Source organism: Ctenocephalides felis, unplaced genomic scaffold, assembly GCF_003426905.1.
Source record: "Ctenocephalides felis isolate EL2017-DRISC unplaced genomic scaffold, ASM342690v1 CF-g0.4_SCAFFOLD_03571, whole genome shotgun sequence".
NCBI lineage: Eukaryota > Metazoa > Arthropoda > Insecta > Siphonaptera > Pulicidae > Ctenocephalides > Ctenocephalides felis.
This window is the reverse complement of record NW_020539725.1, coordinates 21,258,843-21,278,371: the sequence shown is the minus strand read 5'-3', so window position 1 is coordinate 21,278,371 and position 19,529 is coordinate 21,258,843. Positions and strand designations below refer to the sequence as shown.

The 19,529-nt window shown below is 28.8% G+C and overlaps 2 protein-coding genes across 2 annotated transcripts in view; both read left to right on the top strand.

Moving 5' to 3' along the window:
- The first annotated feature begins 1,512 nt into the window (after positions 1–1,512).
- On the top strand, positions 1,513–3,234 carry LOC113385791 (putative gustatory receptor 28b). The gene is made up of 7 exons (XM_026623625.1): positions 1,513–1,586; positions 1,648–1,810; positions 1,862–1,939; positions 2,282–2,593; positions 2,693–2,761; positions 2,849–2,938; positions 3,160–3,234. The coding sequence occupies exons 1-7, from the start codon at positions 1,513–1,515 to the stop codon at positions 3,232–3,234; spliced, it is 861 nt and encodes a 286-aa protein (XP_026479410.1).
- Positions 3,235–9,268: 6,034 nt separating this feature from the next.
- LOC113385236 (dual oxidase maturation factor 1-like) overlaps positions 9,269–19,529 on the top strand; it is a gene marked incomplete at its 3' end in the record, with an annotated part of 124,953 nt that continues 114,692 nt past the window's right edge. The window contains 1 exon segment of the mRNA XM_026623068.1: positions 9,269–9,507. Within this exon segment, the coding sequence (XP_026478853.1) occupies positions 9,494–9,507 (14 nt within the window).

Here is a 19,529-nt window from a genome sequence, read left to right as displayed (position 1 = left end):
ATTACTTCTAGAAAAAGCTTTTCCATATGACATTGTAGATAATGTTTAAATTTCAATTATTGCTTAACAAGTTCTGAAAATCCGGGTATAGTAGCTAACAATAACTGTAAATCATTTTGATATTAACGATTACCTAATAGTTATGAGATTAAGAACGAAGGAATATATGGCTGTTTAGGCATTGATAACATCAGACAAGGCAAAGTGTGGTTAAAAACCCTTGTGTGATTTTTCAGATGTGAGTATAGATTATTTTTAATATGGATGCTTTTGAATTTCCTTGCTCTCAGGGGCTCAAATGCTTCCAAATTGATAAAAACAATTTCTGTGTAAGTTTCAGCTCCTAATATTAACTTTGAGGTAGTCCGCACTCCAACCAAAGTTTCTATGGAAATAACATGAGTAAAATTCTATTTGTTTTATAATTATAATAAACAAGTGAATCAAAAGTTTGAGAATAACATTGAATTTGCTTACTTTGATTATAAATAAAAAAATTACAACAAAAATGTTATGTTTCCCAAAATAAGTACTTACTTAGGAAGAAAAATCAAGAAACTTTGGTTGGAGTCCGGACCAAAGAGTTGTTTTTTTATCAATTTGGAAGCATTTGAGCCTCTGGGAGCAAGAAAATACAAAAACATCCTTAAGGATTACCCTATTCCACATATATATTTAATTGTTTTAATGTTTTATTTTATAGAATGGAGACTAGAAAATTTGCACGGCAGTCTCATAAACCAAAAGGTCTAATTGAGTCGGCTAGTTCGCTGGTCTACATCCTAAAATTGTTTGGTATTGCGCCATTTATTCATGTCAAAACTAGCCAAGGACTACGATATCGTTTATCATATATAAGCAATATATATTGTGCTACCCTAATGATACTATATGTGATATTTTTCCAAATTGCTGTAGATGAAATGAAAAGTATGTCACAGAGAACACTCAACAATATGTCTAGTATCACTACTTGGTGTCAAGTAAGTAAAAATAATAATTATTATTATTTATTTTGTTTGGCAGACTTATGTTGTGGGAAGGCAACTCATCAATCTGGCTTTTGCAGTCCTTAATTACTAATTCTAGCAACATTTGCTTACTATTGTTCTCGTATAAATATATCTTGATTTTTTAAATCTGTTAAAATTGCTAAAGAAAATTTTTCAATATTAATGATTAATAACATATTGCAATTTAAATAATTCACAAAATGTTTGAAAAACTTAAATCTTGCCTCTTTGAAAAATTCTGTTTTATATTTACTTTATTATGTACTTTATAATTATATTATAATTATAATTATATATATATATATATATATATATATATATATATATATATATATATATATATATATTCAATAAGTTTTTGCAAACGATAAATGATTAATAAATTGTGATTGCAATAAATGTTTGCATCTTATAATAGTACATTTTTACACAGATATATGCAATATTGGTGGCATTGTTTTTCGCAATGTTTACATTTTGGTTTAACCAAAAAAAGATCATGACAATTATGCATAGATTTGTAGAATTGGATGACAAATTAGATGAATTAAATGCGAAACCTGACTACGAACGGTAATTGATACAATAGATTTAATACTTGATTTGTTGAGTTACTAAAATTTTTTTTTTTTAGGCGTTTTAGGAAAATTGTATCTGAGCTAATTTTTCTCTGCTCAATTATTATAATATCTGTATTGACACATTCAGCCATCCTAAATCCAGATGGAGTCACAATAAGGATTAATACACTGTACTTTTGGTTTATTTGTTTCTTTCCAATAATTGTCAACTCTCTAGTAATAACAACTTTTGTGTACATGCTAAAATTATCTTATTTTCGATTTAAGATCATTAATGAACTTATGATTCAGGCTATGCCACTTTTTGGTATAAAAGTTACAAAGGACAATTTATTTTCTTTGAAGGTGAGACTGCTTTGTTGTTTTAGTATAAGTAGCTTTAGTATGCATGTTGTTTATTGCAACGATTAAAAGCTTCCAGATCTAGAGCTGGGACAACCCGGTCTATGAAGTCTATGGGTTTCTAATGTCACTATAATGTAAAGGTCGCATTGGGGTCCAGTACACCCCAGTGGTACGGGATTGGTTAATACTGAGTTAAGAATACTGGGTTAAATTTGGCAAGAGCCAATAGTATATTTTTTATTTCACCACTTGCGATCTGTTTCATTAATTATTTTGTTGTTCTTTCATAAATTAATACAATATATTTCATTTGCATTCAGGTGATTATATATAATTTTTTAGGAAACCACCAAGCAGGATAAGCTTCCAATAGCTGGTCAAAAATTAGATGAATTTGTTCAACGTTTGTCGTTTATTCATGCTGCTTCCTCTGGCATAGTAAGGCGGATTGTTGGCGTATTCGGTTTACATATATTAATAAATATTGGGATATATTTTGGAGTCATAACAATAAAATCGTATCACATGTTTGCTATGATTATTGGAAATTCTGAACTGGATTTAGCAACTTTTGCTTCTATTTTAACTTTAATAGTTGTGCTATTCAGTGTAATTGTGTCTATAGCAACATACTCTTCATTTTTGGAATCTGAGGTAAATCTGAAATTATAGATGAATATGTAATCGATCTCTTCCGCACTATATTTGCAATAACTATTAAATAATTTCTATATGATATTAATTTTATTGCAGTCGAAAAAAACTGGGATGCTTATTCATACATGGAATGTCAGCAATTGTGACAATTTAGTACAGAACTCGGTAACATCTTATACTTGTATAAAATTAATTATTACATTAATACAATGAATCAATGAAGAAACTGCTTCAACAATAATTTAATTGCAGATTGAATTATTTTCAATGCAAGTACTACATAACAATCTGAACTTAACTGCTTGTGGATTTTTTAATTTGAACTTTGGGTTATTGACTTCGGTAAGTTATAATAACTGCAAGTACTTAACCACATAGGATTATTTAATATTGATTCATAAATTTATTTTTCGCAAACTTTTTGTCATTAAGATCTGCATCATAAAAATTTGAAATATAGCTTAAAAGTACATATCAAACCGAATATGGGATTTAATAACATAATTATAATTAAATATAAGAATTATTTTGAAGTGTTCATTAAATATCATTGCAATTTTTAGATAATAGGAGGCGTCGCTACATATTTGGTTATAATAATTCAGTTTCATGTCTCTACAAATACGTCGATCGCATAGACTTAATAAACGATTAACTGACGAATATTTGCTTATAGTAATTAATTTAAAATAATCGTTATATATTGTAAATTTCATAGTATGCTATACACCTAAATATCATAGAAATAATGATTTTAGTTCAGAATATGAAGAAATAAAAGATTTTAGTTCAGAATATGGAGATTTTCACCAATCAATATGCACAAGTCTAACAGCTAATCAGATTTATAAACCTATTATGTATTTTATTTGATTTTTGTGTGATATATGAACGTATGAATAGTAATATAATCGACATTTTCAGTTTTTTAAAGAAGTTTTCGAAAATGTAAAAGATGTTTGCCAACCCTTTGTCTACCATGTTCTTATACATTCATAATGTAATCAGCTCCAATAATTTATTGTCATAAAATTTATAAAACTACCAATGTATTTTACCAACGACTGTTATAATATGTTATAACTTTCAAAATGTGATAACCGTTTACCTAGAAAATCACAGAGGCTAGAGAACTTACAAATCGATGGCGGCCTCTACTCGATTCAAGAAGAAGCCGCATTTTGCACATCGAGACAACACACCGATTAAATTATAAATTAAAATCAGGAAGTATGGTTTGATAAATTTCCTTTGCCGTTTCACAACATACTATTCACCTTGATGTTATTGAAAATATATTTGATCAATCGATTTAAATGAAATTGGATATCACTGCTGCATGATGTCAGGTTGTCTAGGGGTAGTTGACGTTTGAGAATAAGGGAATATGTGTGAAAACTGCTATGCAACGGTCAAGATTGGCTGTCTATTTTTTTAAAGATCTAAGCAACATATTGAAAAAAAATATCTATTTTTTCTTTATTTTACCAATTTTCAATTTGTGAAATAATTACGTATTAACTAAGGGTAAGTTATAGTAATGGGCCAAAAATCAAAAATCAAAATTTTTGCATATCTTCACGTTTTAGAGGTTTCTTCAGAAAAATGGATGTGTGTGTATGTATGTATGGATACAATTTTTCGTCGACGTTTTCGGGAGTACCGCTTAACCGATTTGAATAATTGAAAAAGCAATCGATTCCTATTGATGGGAATTAGTGCTGATTAGTTTTTGGGAAATGTCCCTCCAGCCGTCTCCAAGATATGAGCAAAGTGTGCAGAAAATGGAAACTAGGCTTTTGCGAGATTCGGGCATCCGATTGGAATGATTCAAAAAACATTCAATTCGTGATGATGGGGAAAAGTGATAATTAGCTTCTGGCAAAGGCAAAACCAGCCATTATAAAGATACGAAGCTAAATGGGCAAAAAATTACATTTTTGAGAGAACTAAACATTCGATGTAATTATTATGATGTAATGATGTAAAAACACCAAATAAAATTCTTTGAATTTGTTTAAAGACTGGTTTATACCAATTGGTGTTAATTTCAAATTTATTTGATAGTTTAGTCTATATCGATGGCGTTCGATTCGAAATTGCATGGAGCATTGTAATTAAATCGATTTGAAATAATGAAATATTCAAGTTTGATAATTTTAGCTTTAATGGTTTTCTCACGCAATGGCGGTTTCGCATAGGATGAATTCCGTATGATTTGTAATTTAGATACGGTACGATTATTTAAATGTCTTAATTAACTCAACATTCTTTAGGTGATAAAAAAACTTAATGTCTTCTAACTATTTATATGAATTATGTAAAACAATTCTATTTTAATAAAAATATGCGTTTGGCCTTACATTAGTGATGAGAAAATTGTTCGAAAATTAGCTATTTTAATAGTTGATTAATGTTAAAGCAAAAAATATAATAAAAATTTTAATACTCTGAATAGCTTGGCCTGAGGAGCAACCATAAAATGCTTGATTATTCATTATTAAATTAAGCCCCATCATTTAGGAATAAATGAATATTTTGTATTCTACGGTTTCATTGTAATATACTACAACTTACTACGTAACTATTTGTCAAAATATTTCAAAAGTGTTCAGCAGATTTCAAATATCGTTAGAGTTCAATGATATTATATGACATTAATAATCCCATACGTTTCAGTTAAAACTTTAATCTTTAGTTTTTCAAAAGATTTTGGACATTCATTAAAATCAATTTGCATTTATTAGTTTTATTAATATAATAATATATAACATAAAATATATTATCAATTGCTCATTACAAATTTTCTACTAACATCAAGATAGATCTCACAATTTTGATTTTTGTATTTTCTAATTATCATTAGTAATTTGATGTGTTTGTTGTACTTGTAGTACATCATACTAATTTTGGAAAATATTTTCATATACTCTTAAATAATGTTTCGTGTATTTATAAAATTCTGGCATCATTATCTTGATTTTCGAAATATCAATTTCAAATTTATTTTGGAGACTGGATACGGTTGTGCCAGTGCACGGTAGTGGCAGTTGTGATAACTATACTGATTTTGAGATAGGGTTCAAAGCGAGACAAATAAAGTATGTTTTTTCGAACAAGTTTCCATTATTGCATTAAGTCAGCGCTCTACATTAACATGATCTATATTCCGCATTGCTTTTAGAGTCAAAAGTAAAATTTTATTCTTTTAATTAAAACTGTTGCTTGTATACATATAGATTACTTTGTTTTTTTTTTGTTGTAAGTTAAACATTAGTGTTCAATTGCCAGTAATTAGTTATGTTTTTTGTGACATGTATATGTCGTTACATGTTTTTCTTGTAATTTTTGGTTAAAATTTAAACAGATAAAGAAAAATCTAACTTAACTAATAATAAGACAAAATACTAAAGAGAAAGGGAAAGGAAAATTCAATGTAACAAAAGAAAAGTTTTCACAAATTCATAAGTTTTGTTCAAATAATTATGTTGTGTTGTGTTACATATTTTTGACAACAAAAATTGGTATAAACAATTTTGGTGCTTATAGCTATTGCTTTTTAACTTATACTTATGTTTGTCACAACCGTCCTGGGCGTGTGGACGGTTGTGAGTGACACTGGCCTTTTTCTTCTATAATTTGATTCATTTTTGACTATTTCATCGTATTTAAGGACCATTGCTGATGAAAAAAGTGGCACAACTGTACTCACTCTCCTCTAATAATAATAATTAATAAAAATCAATAAGAGCACCGTTGAAAATAGATAAATGCTCAAAATAAAAACAAGAATAGATTAATATATTTAATTATTCTAATTTAAAATTAACTTATTAAAGATTCTAATTTTAAGCTGCTATATTAATCAACTGTCTTATAAATTGATTAAATTCAAATAAATTATATTTTTTTAATAATTAAACAAACTAGATATATAATTAGATTATTATCCATAATATTATATTAACATTGCCTAAAATGTTGATCCAAATTTGAGCATTTATGCAAAATATAATACAACAATCAGCACATCTGTGTCGTTTTAATCACTTAATCGTCGAACACAGGTGAGTATTAGATGCAAATTCGAGAGTATATATCCATCAAGTAAACGAAATGACTAAAAAGTGTCTACTGTTATTTGCGCAAACATATTTCAGGTCGTTTGCAGAGTTAAACAAACGAGCCCATGAGGCGCTCGCCGTGAAACATTACTATAAAAGACTTTCACCGCGAAGCCGACGTATACATACAAGTCGCCCAGGTGATAGTGGAAATTGACCTAAAAGAATACACCTAATTATTGAAATAATAAAATAACCTGGTTAATAAAGTACCGATTTTAAAAATAATAATTTAATTAATAAGCATGTATAAACACTTGTTTCGGCATGCCAAGAATAAAATAACAAATGAAGAAGTCCGGAGAAGAGTGGGCGAAGAAAGGACTCTACTGAGCACAATCCTGAAAAGAAAAGGAAACTGAATCGGATCCGTTCTGCAAAAAAGTGCCTTCTGCACGACGTCGTTGAGGGTAAAATAGAAGGACTAATCGGAATAGGAAGAAGAAAAATGCAGACGATTGACGACTTACGCGAGAAGAGAAAATACAGGAAACTGAAAGCCGAAGCGCAGGATCAAAATGCAAGGATGTAGAAGTTCGGAAAACACATTAAAAATAAAATATGTAAATGGGAAGTAGGAGAATAGTGGTAATTGAAATGATAGACGTCGAGGGTAAGGATATCATTTATTTGTGGTGGCTCTCACACCATGGACTTGTCTTTGGACAGACTGCCATTTATTATTTATTATTATGCCAAGACATCAATTAATCAGATATATGTCTGACATGTAGAACTTCTTAATATATTCGAGGAAAAATGTAGTTTTTGGAAGTGGAATGTTTCTAAAGTTTTATTACATGTGTGAAAACTCAATATTCATCTGCATATTAAAGTTGAAATTTTGCTATTATTAGTTCAGTATCGAATGGTATTAAACTGTTATTGTAATTTTTAGTATTATCAACTGCTCGTAGGGCAAGTTATAGTAATGAGCTAAAAATCGAACATGAAATATTTTGTACATTCATGTTTCAGAGGTTTTAGAATACTTTGGCATACCTCAGAAAAAATTGATGTGTGTGTATGTATGTGTGAATTCAATTTTTGTCGACGTTTTCGGGAGTACTGCTCAACCTATTTGAATGATTAAAAAGCAATCGATTTCTACTAATGGGATTAAGGCCTGATTAGCTCTTGGGAAAAGTCGGTCGATTTAAAAAACATTCAATTTGTAATGATGGGGAGAAGTGGTGATTTTAATTTTAATTTTTATTCTAGCTAAAATACGTGAAAATAATTTTAACTTTGCAATTCAGTTTATTTAATTCTCAGAATTATGAGACAAGATTCTTTATTGAAACTCCCCTTGGAAGGAGATCATTAAGTTTTGTTTATTTAATTTTTATATAAACTTATATGAGCATCATCGTCAAATTTATAAGCTTTTATATTTTGTCTATAAAATTCGAATAATGAAAAGTGCAGTATTTATAATAATATATTTAAAAACATTTAAGGGAGTCTTCCTATATGAGGGCCTGTTTTTTAGGAATATTTTAGGATTTTTTTTCTACGACCAGTGAATATTTAGAGCTTCAAGTTTTTTATCATTTATTAACACATATTTGGACAGTATAAATATAAAATTTCAGCTAAAAATATTCAGTCAAACTAGAGTTACAGCGCTCTGAACACCCCCGCCTCGAAAAAAAGAGCTCCCACTTCCTCCACGATTCCGGCTGATCGGCTTATCTGAAAAAAAAATAAACGGCGTTTTAATTTGTAGGCTTAAAAACACGGAATGACCTATAATGAATATAAAAAAAATTGGATTTTTGATAGACATTTGAAATAAAAGTTGCAAATTAGGCGTTTTTTTGTTTTTTGCTATAAAAAATCGAAGTTTTTGATATGAAGTGATTGATAATGGTTCATTCCATGCGTAAATATATTGAGTGTGCCCTGTAAATTTCAAGTAATTCGGTCCAGCCGTTTCTGAGATACAATGGAGGAAAGTTTGAAAAACACAGTTTTGAGAAAAACGCGTTTAAAGTTTCTAACTGCCAACTCAGCGCTCCGAACCGCTCTTTCTTTTACCTGCAGTATCTTTAAAACGATTTCAAATTTTCTAAAATCGCTTTACTACCGTATTCTAGACATGTTAAGAGAGCAATTTATAAAAAAAAATCGATTTTTTCAACGCTTCACATAGGAAGACTCCCTTAAAGAAAATAAGAAGAATATAGAATAGGATACATATATAAATTGAAAATGATATAAAAATTAGAATGTAAATAAAATAAAAAAGTTGCAAGTGGCTAAATGCTTAGAGTAAGCGAGGCTAAATTAAAGTTTTAAAATAAAAAAAAATCTAACAGAAAAATTGAAAATGTTCTACAAGTCAGATTCGAATGTTTTCTGTTTTAGGCGAAATTGTTTTAGGTCACAATGGCGCTCAAGAGAGAGAGAGTATCTCTAATTCCCGAATACACTCTCCGTGTATAGACAACCTGGCGCAACGTGCACTGTAATATCCGCAAAAAAATATTCAGTTGTGTAGCTAGCCGCCGACGGGACGATCGCGTCATAACTCTCGTACTACTTAAATTGTCAAAAATATTATTCAAATCAGTGATAATTGAATGAGTTATTTTACCTAAATAATTTATTTTTAATCAATGCAAGTGTTCGTTTCTTTCCTGTGATACAAGTGATGACATTGTTTTGGTGATGCAAATAATAAAATGTGGGTTATAAATGCATTTGAACTGTTCACTAAATTATTGCATTAGAGTGTCTTTATGACTGCCAATTGGATTACACAATATTTATGGGACGCTCAAGGTAAAGTTATCATACTGATCTGTTATAAAATTTATTAATATTTATTGTACTGACAGTAACATTATTATTGTCATTTTACAAGTAATTAACTATTCGAAGGAAATGTTAATTTTTGTTACCAAATCCGGCTATAATTTAATGTTTTGACACATTAAAATTGATTATGATATGCATGGTATGAGTGTGACTTTGTAAATCGGCCATCGAAAACAGCAACGATGTCAAAAATCTGAAGCACAGGTTCCCTTTATTGGCAATATGACCCTTTTTGGGTCCAGGACCCTTTGGGCTTTGTCATAGACTCCCTATTTACCAACTAACTAATAAATTTCTAACTGCACAAAAAATTATTAAAATACTCAAAATAAAAACGTTAATTCTATTATTTATTAATTGAATTTAATATAATAAGAAAACAAGCAGAAAGTTCTTTCAAGCAGAAATCGGACGCTTAGTTCTCTCAAAAACTGCCATTTTTTGCACATTTAGCTCCGTATCTTCGAAATGGCTGGGCCTGCTTTTGCCAAACACTAATAAACTTCTCCCAATCATTACTAATTGAATGTTTTTTAGATCATTCAAATCGGATGCTCCGTTCTCTCAAGAACTCGATTTCTATTTTCTGAACTCTTTGCTCTTTATCTCCGTAACTGCTGGACCTGCCTTTGCCAAAAACTAATCAGCACATCTCCCTATCAATAGAAATCGAATGTTTTTTTAACCATTTAAATCGGTTGATCCGTGCGCCCGAAAACGTGACCCAAAAATTGTATCCATACATACATACACACACACACATCTATTTTTTATGAGGTATGCCAAAATGTTCAGAAACCTTCAAAACGTCGAGAAATGTAAAAATTTTCAATTTCGATTTTCGGTCCATTACAATAACTTACCCTACGGGAAGTTAATAATAAAGTAAGCAATGTTTAATTATCAATATTTGGCAACAATTTTGTAAGATTTAATCTTACATCTCCCGGATAATGATGTCCAATCTACATCTTTTAGGTAATTTCGATCAGTAATAACACTAAACTTCCTTTCTACTGTTTATTTTACAACTATTAAATCTTTATTTAATAGTACAACAATCTCAAATACTACAACTACAACAGTCTTAAAATGTGCAAGAAAATTTGCCAAGCCTTTCAATAGTCAACAAATTGGGTCTTTACAAGTTCAACCATATTGCGACCACAAATAGAATGCCTTTTATGCTACAACCTACACATTTTTGTAAAAGTTAATAATATTTTTATTAAATTTTTACTTCTATTTATTAATATTCTATATGACTTTTGTGTATTGTGATCCACTACCGTGGACCCCATTTTCATTTCCAATCCTGACATATTGTCAGGAATACATTTATTATAATTTAATTGATTTTTTTCGTAATAAATACTTAGGTTTATTAATGTGTTTAAATTTTATTGTATGTTTTGCTATTTTTCGAGTAATGTAACTCATTTTATGGAATGGTAATAGCGAACTTTTCGCCAGCATTTTCAAAAAACGTCCAAAAGCAAAATTTAGAAAAAAATTTGAAAATTCTTTGGAAATTTGGTCTGATCACTCCCTTAATGACAGATGCAGCAAGTATAATTTATCAACTATTTTAAAGATCTATAAATATTCGATAAGTTTCAAGTAAAAATCAACCAGTTTAAGACATATTTCATTATTAACAACAGTTTAAGACATATTTTTTCATCTACTTTTTCTCAAAAAAAATCTAACAAAACACTGTCAAAATTAGTTTAAAAGATATAATTTGATATTTTAGCGATTTGTTTTAGTGCAACGTGTGTTAAGGCAAAATGCTGTTTGCAGTGGTTTACTTATTCTTTTAAGTCATGATAATGACAGTATATATATGTATATATATTTATTTTTGGCTTATTATTTACATAATTTTGCTATTAAACCTATCTTATTTATCTAAAATGGCAGTATTTAAATGAAAATGTTTTAAGTAAGTTCATGTTGTTGTCATTCATTCAAATCTTCGTAACACATTGCACGTTCTGAATTGAAGTGTATATTTGACTTTTCAATAATCGCAATTGAGTCTTTTGTTTGCAATGTATTGTTTTTTTTTCAATGTCTCTCCATTTAGATGTTCCCAATTATATGAAATAAGCATTATTTTTAAGTAAATTTTTCTTTGCGTTCTCGCCCTCAATCTAATAAAATGTGCTTTAAATATAAAAAAATGGAAAACGTAAGTTAATTTACTGAACCTTTCCATTACACTAGAGACATATCGATATTCACAGACAAAATACATTTCCAATACAAGTTTATTTATTGAGCATTAGTAATGCATTAATTATATTTTATTTCATACATTTTTAGTTACATATTAAAATTTCTTTTATAATAGGGTGGTTTCAAACTAGTATCATCATATATTTCTTATGATGATGATGATTTCTTTACGTAAAAAAATGTAGACGTTACAATAACTCACAATTATCTATTTATTATAAATTATATAGTTTAGTGATACTAATTTGCTACTTTGTGGTCTTCTGTATCATATGTTTAACTGATTCGACTGTTTGAAATTATTTACAAAGTAATTAAATTAAATTTATTATAACAACTCTATGTTGCTTCTCACAATGAGTTGATGAATACACTTCATTCTCTTGAACAAATAAAATATTATTGAAATAAATTACAATGAACAATCAATTGATAAGAAACAGTTTATTTTAAATATCGTTGTTTATTTAAAATTGAAAATTAATATAAAAATACTTTTTTAATTGTTTTTGAACAGTAATCACAACATATAAGCTATTGGGCTGATTTCACTTAATACTTAATACTATAGTTGGTTCTTGAGATGGCAATCCAAACAGTTGTCCTATCTATATGTCTGATAAATTATTATTACAATTTCTGTAATAGGACAAATATTTATGGAAGCAGCAATGCCTGAACAAAGATATTTTCACTTAGAAACATATGGTTACCTATATTTACAAGTAAAACCCATTGTTACTACTTCTTGACAACATGCTGCTCGAACCCGAATATAAAATAGAAATCTTCATTACTCTTAAACTATAGTTATCAAAAGTCTGATATTGTAAATATATATTTATTAATATTGAAAGCCATAGAGATGCTGAAGGTAAAATTGTACCTTCTTTAACCATTCCCTGTTTTGTCTATGAAGAATAATGCTTAAAATAATTTTCACATCATAATAAGCACATGCTTAAAAATGTTTACAATCTTTGATACAGTTCGTGAGTTTTTTCTCACAATAGCTATCATGAAATATTCACTCATTCTCATGGTTATGTAATCATATTTGTTATTTGCAAATGTGGAAGGTAAGTAAATTGCGTTTGAATCTTAAACAAAAGCTTGAGGCTTCTATAAAATTGACCAAGATTCATATATCATGGATCTTTGTCGCGTTGTAAAAGATTCACATGTATTTCTTGTGGTTCTCAAACCAGACGCACTTCGATAGCTCAAAATTTAACTGAATGAAGATGAAATTATTCGTGAAAATTTTGTCCTAGCATTAAAGATCATAATCTCTAATACGTTATTCTGAATTTATCAAAATAATATAGTTTACCATCAGAAAAAAAATTAAAATTACTAATGAGTAATTAGTTTGTGCCTATAAGTCAGTGGTCGAAAAACGGAATAAATTACTTCCAATGGAGTAAAAATAGTATTTTTGTAATAAAAAGTATTTTTAATTGATATTTAATGTATTTGCTACTTAGTTAGACCGTAGAGACCGTAGAGGGGTAATTTCTCTTTGTTGTGGTGGTAACATCAACTTATTGTTAGACAAAAATATTTTGGTGTAATGAATAAAATTGTTCCCCGAACGCTGCTATAAGTGAATAGAACTAATATTAGAAACAATTCAGTAGAAAATATTTTAAATACTATAAAAGTTAAAATTTAATTTTAAAAGTTCAGCCTACGCTGTAATGCTTATTAGCAAAAGCAAATTCGGAATCAATTAGACTGTCCTTTAAATTATTTTTTGTTCTAAAATTTTAGACATGAAATATGTATTTACATTACTAACTTTTGTTATTTTACAGTATTTTCAAAAAATCAATTTTTTTATATATATTTTTAACAGCATTCAGAGCCTTATGTCCTATGAGCTGGTGGGCTGAAACTTCTCCTTACTTCGTATTTTTTAGATGGTAACCCAATGGTTAATCCATTCATATTTGATGATTTTGTTATTAGAATTAATCTAATAGGGCTGACTTTTTATTGGTGCAGCAATGACGGCAAGGGCTATTTTCACTTGGAAACATATTGCTATCTATATTTCCAAGTGAAAATCGTTGTCACTGCTGCCTGACAACAGGCTGCTCGAAGTGGATATTGAACCCGGGATCTCTGAATCAGGTCCCATCGCTCTTAACAGCTTACCTACGGGCGAGCTCAAAAAATCAAAAATGAAACGTTTTTTACTTCTCTGCGTTTCAAGTTTTTACTACCTCCTGACTATTTTGCTATTTTTGGCATGAAATGAAGGATGAGTGTATAGTGTATATTATGTATCAATTTTTAGTTTATGTCACAAGCTTTATACCATCTGTCTAATCCGAATAAAATGCCTAATTCAAAAGTAAAACTGATAAAATTTTGCTGATTATGATATTACTTGAATCAAGCACTTTTATAACTTTTGGTAAAATGCTTTCACTCTTTGGTAACATTCACTTTTCGTGGTGAATGAAAAGTTGAAGACCACCTAGCTATTTTGGATCTACTTATAAGATAATGTGTGTGTAAATCTATGTGTGTATATGGGTGTAGTATGCATGCTTGTTTGCATATAACTCTTCATCCAGATTTTTTAGGAATTACTAATAATCCATCACTCCCCTGTGTTAGATCTATCAGGCTTTTTACAATTATCAGACAACAATTAGATATTGTAATTACAATATAATTAAAATTCATGTAAAAAATCTGGTTAGTCTATAAATATGATATGCATTTGTAAAACATTTCTCATATTATTGTTAAGAAATATGGCAAGATTTTAAATCCCTGACGCTCTTGCTCCCTGAACTTTTGACTTGAGAATTTCTCTATTCGTTGTCTTTGGCATTTCACTTTACTAGCAAAGCCCACATTATCACTCACATTCAATAAGTAATAAATTTCAATCGCTAGTCAATTTAGGCATTATGGATTTGCAACATAGTCTATGATAAATATCAGGTTACAACTATGAGGAAAAATATCAATATTAGAAACTTACCTGTTAACGCCTAAGAAAAAAAATGATGTAAATTGAGAAACGTATTTGCTTGTCATGATTTAGTTAATCAATGCAAAGCATCTTTGTATGACGAGCGTAAAAACACTACAATGAGTGTAAAAATACTACAATAAGCGTAAAAATACTACGACGTGTGTAAACATACTACAATGAGTGTAGAAATACTACAATGAGTGTAGAAATACTACAATGAGTGTAGAAATACTACAATGAGTGTAAAAATACTACAATAAGCGTAAAAATACTACGACGAGTGTAAAAATACTACAATGAGTGTAGAAATACTACAATGAGTGTAAAAATACTACAATAAGCGTAAAAATACTACAATGAGTGTAGAAATACTACAATGAGTGTAAAAATACTACAATAAGCGTAAAAATACTACGACGAGTGTATAAATACTACAATGAGTGTAAAAATACTACAATGAGTGTAGAAATACTACAATGAGTGTAAAAATACTACAATAAGCGTAAAAATACTACGACGAGTGTAGAAATACTACAATGAGTGTAAAAATACTACGACGAGTGTAGAAATACTACAATGAGTGTAAACATACTACAATAAGCGTAAAAATACTACGACAAGTGTAAAAATACTACAATAAGCGTGAAAATACTAGGACGAACGTAAAAATACTACAATAAGAAATACTACAATGAGTGTAAAAATACTACAATAAGCGTAAAAATACTACGACGAGTGTAAAAATACTACAATGAGTGTAGAAATACTTCAATGAGTGTAAAAATACTACAATAAGCGTAAAAATACTAGGACGAGCGTAAAAATACTACAATGAGTGTAGAAATGCTACAATAAGTGTAAAAATACTACAATAAGCGTAAAAATACTACGACGAGTGTAAAAATACTACAATGAGTGTAGAAATACTTCAATGAGTGTAAAAATACTACAATAAGCGTAAAAATACTACGATGAGTGTAAAAATACTATAATGAGTGTAGAAATACTACAATGAGTGTAAAAATACTACAATGAGTATAAAAATACTACAATGAGTGTAAACTATGTAACTGTATACTATTCTATAAATCTGAATTAGAACCGTTTCGTTAATAGAAGTGCACTAATCGAAAACACTTATATAGAATCCTACTACCTTATTAGAATTAAAGAAAATGTACAGCATAAAGCAAGTAATTTTCTTTCTTTATTAAAACGGAGAAATAGAAAATAATTTCTTTTGAAACTTTACATTATAATATGTGAGCATCAGGATCTTATGTGCATATATATATTTCTTACGATCTCTCACGTTTTTGGACATATAAAGCATCTTTATATTATACACTATTCTATAAAAAAGAACGAGAATCTTTTCACTAATAGAAGTACTTTTCGAAGACACTTAAATAGAATCATACTACCTTGATAGAAATAAGGAAAATGTACAATATAAAGCAAGAATCTTTTTTCTTTTTTATGAAACTTTAAATTTAGTATATGATCTTATATCTTATATAAATATAGGTATATTTTTTACGATCTGTTACGTTTTTGAACAAATAAACAAATTCGGATTATTTAAATTACTTACAATGCAATGCACAGGATATTTTGATTTCTCTTGAACTTTTCACTCCAAAACTTTTTTGATAGTTGCATTTTTGAAAAGATTTTAATAATAACCATATATTGATATTAATAAATTCTTATTCTCAAATTTTTATATAAATCCAATATTGGTTTAATGTAGAGCTAATTTATATTGCACACTATTTAATAACTGAGTAATCGGGTATTGAGTACCTTCTAAAAATTAAAGTAAAATTTTCGAATATTTTATTTATTAGAACGTAGCTACATATATTATATAATGATAACAAAACAAAAATTTTAAATATCCGATAAATATTATTGCAATTATATTTAGAATTTGTAATATTCTGATTGAAAGTTTATTCTCATGGAACATGTATATGATAGTAATGAAATATTTAGATCTTCATAATATATATATATATATATATATATATATATATATATATAAAGAGCTGAGTTAAAAAATATTTTGAGGTTCACATCGCAGTGTCCAAAATTGGCTATTTTCAAATGGGAACACTCTACATACATATAATACATATATATATATATATATATATATATATATATAATATGATTATATTATTATTATTTTCCTCGAAATTATTTTTAACTTTCCGTAGGGTTAGTTATAGTAATAGCAACAAAATTAAAAATATATCTTTACGTTTCAGAGGTTTCTGAACATTTTGGCATGCCTTATAAAACACATACCAAGTGTGTGTAGGTATGTGTGTGATTAGTTTTTGGCAGAAGCGTGTCCAGCCGTTTTGTAGGGGCAAATAACGCAAAAAATGCAAAAAATGATATTTCAATTCCTGAGAGAACGGAGCGCCCGATTAGAATAATTCAGAAAACATTTTATTTGTATTAATAAAATGCAAAACTGGTAAAATTTTTGGAAAGCCAGGTATAGCAGTTTCGGAGTCAAAAAACTAAAAAAAAATGCCATTTGGCGGTCAAAAATGATCATTAGGCATATGCACATCAAATTATCAGATATTTTATAGGGATTTTAAGAACAGGAACTAATTTTGTTTAAATTTCTATGGGTTTCGCACCGATGTTTATCCCTTAGACTGAGACACAGCGCTTACGCGCTTAGCTATTTTGTTTCTTTGCAGCTAACGCATCGAGATTGCTTTAAAAAAGTTCCAAATTTCTAAGAGTTCAAAGTATTTCTAGAAGGTCAGTTTTTTAAAAATATTTTCAAAGTTTAAAAAAATTAATCTTTGTTAAAAATTTTAATATTTGGTACATAAAGTTCCAGCAATTTGCCATAAGGCACGATGCTATGCACCACTATAGTTTCTTTACTATTTGAATTTTCTTACCATTAGCACGTGGATTTCAATTTATTAGATGTATAATATCCAGCATGTCGTTTTAATATGGTTCTGTGACGTACATCACGAGATCGATTTTATGTGCAGAAATTAAAATTTATTGCAGAATCTACATTAAAACGATCATGAGGAATGCAGGATTAATCAAACCAGTTTTGAAACCGGACGTTAATGACAAGGATGGTTAACGTTTCTTCGCTTGAAATGTAAAGAGCGAGTCTGATAATGGTTACGTTATGGCGGATTGCAACACAATATCTCCGACATTCAGGCATTGTAAACACTGTTTGTAAGTTTTATTTATATGCGATTATAAATGTGTGAATCTCTTTACATAAGAAAAATTTATATGAATTTAATCAATTAAATTCTGGAATAAGTGAAAATCTCTATAATTTTTGGTTGGTGCCTTATCGATTCGAGACCCATTTGGCTACGTCCAATGTATGTGATAGTGTGATTCATAATTTAATATGCATAATTTTTTAAAACTTTTGGATTCTGAGTGTTCATTTTCCTTATGTGGATTTGATTCAGAGGTCTCAGGTTCGATACCCACTTCGAGCAACCTGTTGTCAGGCAGCAGTGACAACGATTTTCACTTGGAAATGTATATTGCAATATATTTCCAAGTGAAAATATCCCTTGCCCGGAATTGCTGCAACAATAAAAAGTCAGCCCTATTAGATAAATACTAATAAAAAAGTCATCAAATATGAGTGGATAAACCATTGGGTTACCATCTAATAATACAAAGTAAAAAGAAGTTTCAGCCCAACAGCTCATAGAACGTAAGGTTCTGATTGCTATTAAGATATGAATAAAAAAAATTCCTTATGTTTTTCCAATTTGGCACCAAAATGAAAAGAGCACGGGTGTGTGTCTGACGATGAGTGCACCAAAATTCGACTTTTCAAAAACTGCTGCACATGTTAAAAAAAATTAAAAATTATTATATATAAGGACTCCCATTCATTGGTTTCACGATGTAATCGGTCCAGCCTTTTAGCAGATAAATGTCAAAGTTTTTGACAAAAATCCTGAACTGATTTTATATAACCAAAAAATGTTCTAAAGATATCATTTTTTTATTCTTTTTTTTATTTATTTATTTTTCTGATTGCTATTTAATTATTGTAAAAAAAAGAAAAGATATAAGTTGGAAATCGTGCTGATTAGATTTTGGTAATCTCCTTGGTCTTTGTTATTAATTGTTTAAGGGCTTTCATGGTATTAACAAAAATATTATAGGACTTCGAAAAATGCTTTCAATTATAAAAAATCATTGAAGTTTTGAATAATGGATCACGCTATTGCGCAAAGTATGATATCAATTAGAATTTTTTTTATCGTTTTTAATAAAAAATCTCAAAACTCAAAATGATCAACGGAAAATTTTATCGTCACAATTTCAAAAGTTGCTAAATATCTAAATTGATTAAGTCGATTATCTACGCATACCGGAAAGTCCAAGCACTTCAATGCAAAATGCCACTTGCATCTAATCTACAATATGTTTAATTATTCATAAATTAAACTAACGAGCCTTCTAATTACCAAACCATTTTAAAATGATATTAAATGTATACCTAGGTAAAGTAAAGGTTTATATTATATCGAGACTTCATCATTAATTATGTTTTTCATTTGTTTGAATTAACATACGTTGTATTTATTTAAGGTATGGTAAAAATTACTTTGTATCAACATAACACTATATTCTGAATTTTTAATATTTACATCATATTTATAAAATTTTCTGATTGCTTTTTAAATATGATGGCAACAGTTCGTGCGAAACGGAT

What these genes read in the sequence shown, in the direction of transcription:
- LOC113385791 (XM_026623625.1), top strand. Translation starts at nt 1,513, where the DNA reads ATGACAATTATGCATAGATTTGTAGAATTGGATGACAAATTAGATGAA. An exon ending in CAATAATTGTCAACTCTCTA is followed by an intron (nt 1,811 to 1,861) that starts GTAATAACAACT and finishes TTTCGATTTAAG; the next exon opens with ATCATTAATGAACTTATGAT. An exon ending in ACAATTTATTTTCTTTGAAG is followed by an intron (nt 1,940 to 2,281) that starts GTGAGACTGCTT and finishes ATAATTTTTTAG; the next exon opens with GAAACCACCAAGCAGGATAA.